General features: G+C 39.5%; 1 protein-coding gene across 1 annotated transcript in view; it reads left to right on the top strand.

Moving 5' to 3' along the window:
- Positions 1 to 1,019: 1,019 nt before the first annotated feature.
- SUGCT (succinyl-CoA:glutarate-CoA transferase) overlaps positions 1,020 to 6,027 on the top strand; it is a 302,732-nt gene continuing 297,724 nt past the window's right edge. Inside the window, exons 1-4 of the mRNA XM_010024783.1 lie at positions 1,020 to 1,060; positions 1,156 to 1,229; positions 4,779 to 4,864; positions 5,651 to 5,701. Of these exons, the coding sequence (XP_010023085.1) occupies positions 1,181 to 1,229; positions 4,779 to 4,864; positions 5,651 to 5,701 (186 nt within the window). The 5' untranslated portion in view covers positions 1,020 to 1,060; positions 1,156 to 1,180. The remainder of the gene's footprint in view (positions 1,061 to 1,155; positions 1,230 to 4,778; positions 4,865 to 5,650; positions 5,702 to 6,027) is intronic.

Genomic DNA, 6,027 nt, shown 5'->3' with positions numbered 1-6,027 from the left:
GCAGGTTGCTCCAAGCCCTGGTGTCCAACCTGGCCTTGAACACTGCCAGGGATGGGGCAGCCATGGCTTCTCTGGGCACCCTGTGCCAGGGCCTCAGCACCCTCACAGGGAAGAATTTCTTCCTAATGTCTAATCTAAATCTCCTCCCTGTCAGTTTAACATGAGTTAGTATTGTGTAATTTTTGTGGTGTTATTGGCCAGGTACCTTTTTGTGAGTGGGACCACCTTCTAAATGGTAATTTAGAAATTTGTGGAAATTACCATCCACACAGTATGGCGAAGTGTCCCCAGCCTCCACTTAAAGACACTGAGTGAGCAGCAGGTATCCCAAGGTCACCTGAGAGATGGGTGGCGAACCTGTGCTCTAGACTGTGAGATTGCTCTCTGTCTGTGATGCTTATTGCCACTGCTGTTCTTTCTTAGAACTAGTCAGGTTGGAAAGGATGAGGGAAGGATGAAAGCATTGTGATTTCCTAACAGTTATCTTGCATAAGGTAGAATAAGTATCTTGGTTCATAAACTCTGCCTTTTTTTTTTTTTTCCTGTGTGTGTATTGCAAGTACACAGTTCTACACAGGTCAAAACACTTTGTGAGGATACTGTGCTTCACATTGGTCTACTACCTGTTAGTTTCAGTTTGTGTCATTCTGGTGTTTATTGCTGTGCTTTTGTTGTATCTTTCTTCCGATTAGTCTTCAAAAGCTGTATGAGTGTTTGTGGAAGGCTCTTGTAAAAACATAACTAACAAGTAACTTTATTGTAGAATTGCTAGGTGTTCTGCAATGGTAAGTATGAGGCTTTCCAATTCTGAAAGGGTTTACTAATGTAATATACTCTGAATAACCTACCTAGACAGAAAGCTTTATTATCCTTTGTTTGGTGATGAGGGTGGGGGAGGATGATGGTTGAGTGTCATAAAAACAATGTTTTGGATTACCAATGAGAAACGTATCTTATGGGGGAGGGAAGGGAATCAAGAGTAAGTCTCTGTTTTCTGTTTCTTGGCAGGTGCTAGTAATGTAAAGCCATTGGATGGTGTGAAAATTCTTGATTTAACAAGGTTTGTGTTTAGTCTGTAATTTGGAGTAGTCTGTTTAGATGCAAATATTCTGATAGGAAAAATCAAGAAAACAGTAATTGTTTTTAATATTACAGGGTGCTTGCAGGGCCTTTTGCCACAATGAATTTAGGAGATCTAGGGGCTGAAGTTGTCAAAGTGGAAAGACCAGGTAAGATTTTTATTTCTCTATTTTAGATGCAAGAAGAATATCTTATGTTTTACTAAGCAGGGTAGCTTAATTACCCCACATAATAAGAATGTGGGGTAGGTTTGCTTACACATGTATGATCTGCTTGCTTTAAGCTTAACCCTGTGCTCTGTGTATGCGTGTTTTAATCAGAAGTAGCCTGTGTACATTTAGAAGAGCGACAAGGTTGAAGAGTGTAAGGTCAGTAACTTTTTCAGTTAATGATTTATAAAACAATGCTGAGTCACCACTTAAAGAGCCTTACTCCATCACTCAAAACTAAATTGATTGCATTTGAATTGTTTGGAGTTTTAGTTCTTAAATTGGGCTTGTGAACGCTTAGGTGTGTGGTGATTTTTGTGATGTGGTGAGAGGATTAAAACAGTTTTAACCGTAGTCTTTGATATGCAAAATTTGACAAACTTGTGAAACCTTCCACCAGTTAGTTACATAAGAATTATGGGCAAGGTGGTTTTTTTTTTCCCATTTTCAGCTTCATTAATAAAGGGAAGAAAAGTCTTTTCCAACCTAGTTGATTCTATTGAGCATTTAAAATATATACGTTGTTTATTAGCACTGCTTTTGTGTCTAGTGGAGCAGGCAGTATTTGACTGGTGGACTATAAGGTGACTTTCTCTTGAGGAGGATTTTAGTACACTGTTACAGTTTCAGGTAGTGAAGTGAACAGAGTTGTTTTCTGCGTGAGGTAGTTGTGTCTTTGAAGTCCAGGATCTGATAATTCCTGCATAGGTAGAATTAACTGGAGAAGGGAGGTTTCTGAATTTGCATGAAAATCTTCATGCTAGTGCTGAAAATGAGATTAACGGGCTTTGGGTGTGTGTTTTCAGATGCAAAAACTTGTGTAGCTCCTTCTGAGTCTCATTGGACTCTGAGTATTAAAGATTCATAAATAAATACTATTTATTTACTTTTAATACTTTTCTGTGTTTTTAGCTTAACTAAATGGTTTTCTTGTTCCCCTCAGCACATGCACTTATTTAAAGAGTTGAAGATTGGGTAATGGTAAAAAATGCTTCAATCTTATGAAATAGCTACACTTCTTAGTTGGTAGGATTATACAAGAATAACAACAAATTGCAAAGCATTCAGTTTCTTTTTCAGAAACATTCCCTGCATTTGGCTTTGTTTTATGCATCATTATGCTTGTGAGGCATGTAATTATGCCATAGCAGCTGCACATTATGTCACGTATTTTTTCCTCCTTTAAGTTTCCATGTTTTAAGTTTCTCTCTTGGTATTATTAATCTTGAAGAGAGCTGGTGAAGATAATTACACACTTGAGATACTAAAAGATGCTACATTCCTTGTATTTTATTTTAAATAGCAAATACTGAATGTCTGAACATTTAACAAAACATTGAATGTCTAATCAAAGTTTTGTCACATCAACCTATGGCTTAATCACTCATCATTGTTTCAAATATTTTCACTTTTCTGATAGGGCAGAAGCTGCATCCATGTTGTACTACCAGATGAGACAGTGCTCTTACTCCAGGTATCTAGGTAGTAGGAATGGAGCAATGTCAGTGATTAAGTATGAAGTAACAGCTTTGGAGACTTGCATTCCAGCTCATAGTTTTGCTTTGTGATTGCAGGAGAGGGGCAGCCTCTCTTACAATTCAACTCTACAATATCAACAATACAACTAAACTATAAATTCAGAGAAATCTGAATTTCAAACGCTTTAGAATGTGCGTAATCAACTTCTTCTGTGAGAGGGTGTCTGCATTCACAGGGGTGTTAATGCATAAAGGATAGTAGCCACAGTGTCCTACATGGAAAGTATTAATGAAATGTGTTTTTGAATGGCTTGAAGTGGTAACATGCCTTCCTGCTTGAACCAAAATAGTTCTTTGAGATACTAAACAGTACAAAAGTTGATAAGGAATTTATACGTTCGCATAACTTCTGCCACATTTGATTTTTAAATGGCTGTAGAGTTTGTGTTACCATAGTAAGGTACATGACAATGGCTATCTTGTGTAAGACTGGTCTTTCAGCTTGTTTCTGGATCTATGCTAGTATCAGTTTTCTTTGTTGCCTCGTGTTCCAGGGATCGAAGGATTCAGGGTGGAGAAGGAACATAAGCCACACGTATACACCCCAAAACTACTAGAAAGTTTATTACAAGCTCTAAAATAGATGTAAAATCCAGAGATATCCCAAGCTAGAAAGACAGACCTAAAGGCTAGCAAAGGACAAATTAGGCACAGATTCTTGTCAACCTACACATTTGTTCAATGACCAGGAGGCCAGCTCCGAGGTGCATTGAGAGCAAACGGGGTGGCAGGCACTACTTGGTGGGCGTCCTCACGGAGGTAATGTTGGCCATAAAGGTAGTTGGATCCGCCTCCCTCTCCTCTTCTCTCCTACTCTTCTCTCCCTCTCTTCTTCTTTCTCAATCTTTCTCAAACCCCGGGCCTTTTATATCCCAAAAAGTGCCAACTCATCCCGACGCAGGGGGTCAGCCTGCATCCTGAGGAGTGGCCCTGCTGGCTTCCTTTTCCCACGCACATTCGTCCCGATGCAGGGGGCCAGCCTGTGCCAGGAGGAGTGGCCCTGCTGGCTCCCCGCCGTGCCCCCCCACTCCAGGTGATTGGGGATGGTCCATCATGGACCAATTTTCACAGTGTTAAACCCATCCAACACACCTTGTTAAGGAAAGCTTTCACTCAGGTGAAGTTAAATAGATAAAGTCTAGATACTGAAATAGATACAGGGATGTGCATGCTTGTTAGCACTCAGGATGATGATTATATTGGAATTTAAATGTAGCTTGAATTTTAATAGATTGCCAGCCTTCATCATAATTAAGAAAAACTTAAAATTGGAAATTAAGCATGAATGATACAGTGACACCAGTGTCTGCAGCAGCTTTAATGCCATGTTGCCTTGTAAGGTGGGAGCGTTTCTGGAAGGGCTGCAGGTGGGAAATTGCACCAGCAACAGAGTGTGTTTCTTGTTGCTGTTTGGCAGCATGCAGCTTAACGAGTTGGTGCTAATCAGTGGTATCTCAGTGCTGTGTCTTGAGTGTTTCAGAAACAGCTTATTGACCAGGTGTACTTTGTGACTTGATGCAGGGCAAGAGCTTCCAAATAAACTTGTCCAGATTGCCTAAAATAATGGCATCTTATCTCTGCTTTAGGTTAAAAAAAAACAACCACCAAAGCCAACAATGAAGCAAACAAACCCCTCCCCAGAAAGCAAACCTCCAAACCAACCCACAACCAATCAACCAAAAACCTGCGAATACATTAGTGGTGTGGGGCTGCATATTTTAAAGCCCAAAAGTAATCCCAGCACTAGCAACCACTGTGTCCACTTTGCTTAATTACCTTCACTTTTAGGGTTTGGTTTATTTTTTAAACATAAAAATCCTAAAATATGTATGTTAAACTGATTTTCATCCTGCTTGCCACAGGTGGTTAAATATGACATTGGAGGAAAAATTCTTATTTGTTGGCAGTGTGAAATTGGCCAACTATGAAAATGTGATGGTGTTTCTTTCAGGAGCTGGTGATGATACGAGAGCCTGGGGCCCACCTTTTGCTGGAACTGAAAGTATTTATTTTCTCAGTGTCAATAGAAATAAAAAGGTAAGTGGAGTGCTGTATTGAATATAAGCCTATGTTTTCTGTAATGACAACTGAAGACATAACACTTCTTTGATTCTTAACATACATAATGGAGCAATAGGTACATTGGCTTTAAGTTATAATAAGTAAATTTCAGGAGAAAACCAAAGAGTTGTGAACACAAAAGGCTGCAGACCTCTGGTATGCTGCTGTAGTCAGCTGAGGCAAACTCGGAAAGCAGGAGTGGTCCTGCCAGTCCTCAGATACTGGTGCAAACTGACTGAAAATGAGCCTTGATGAAGGTAACGGTTATTTTACTCGAAAGATCAATCTTTTTCAGGTCCATCAGCTCATCTGAACTGCATCAGCTGCAGCTGGAGGAGAGTAGGCATTGTGCCACAGTTGGGTTGGCTTAAGGGTAGCTTGTGAAACTTGAGGATTTAAGATGGAGCTTCATGATGTGCCTGAGCTGTTCAGTGGCTTTCTGCCATCGAAACAAATGTTTCTGGTATCCCCATGTGTCCTTGCAGTAGTAGGTGCTGCGCAAACATGCAGTGAACAGACTGCACATCTGTCAGACTTGTTTTGGTGCTTGTCTGATCCATTGGTGACACAGTTCAGCTTGATTTACCAACAGATTTTGGTTTTTGGCAGGGGAGGTGGTATGTGTATGTTAAAATTTACTTACTCGATTTATCTGTAGTGTGAAACTTGACTGTTGGTTATGTTTAGAAGAGGCTGATAATCACCAGAAGGGCTTTCACATAAATTACTGTTGTATATTTTTTTTTTTTTTTTTATCCCCAGAGTATAGCTATCAACATGAAGGATTTGAAAGGAGCAAAGCTAATCAGAGAGGTAGGTTTTGATAGCATGCAAACTCTGCCTGTTATGTATTGTTTTGATCCTGAGTAATAAAGAATAAACTCTGCATTTCAAGTATTAGTTTGATACCTGGTAATTAAAAACAGGTACGTGTGCAGTAAATTTGTTAAATTACAATATGTAACCTCTGTACTCTCTGCCTTTGGAGTTGATGTTCAGTGTAATTTTTAGTGATTTTTAGATTCAACATTTACATGAAAATGTCATCAGAAGCTTCAAATTTAAATATGGTGAGGAAAAGGTCTAATAGCCTAGTGCTTTCCTTTTACTGTTGCTGTATTTGGTCTTGCTGTACTGCT

The sequence above is a fragment of the Nestor notabilis genome, unplaced genomic scaffold (assembly GCF_000696875.1).
Source record: "Nestor notabilis isolate BGI_N333 unplaced genomic scaffold, ASM69687v1 scaffold1720, whole genome shotgun sequence".
Lineage (NCBI taxonomy): Eukaryota > Metazoa > Chordata > Aves > Psittaciformes > Psittacidae > Nestor > Nestor notabilis.
This window is presented reverse-complemented; position numbering and strand designations above follow the sequence as displayed.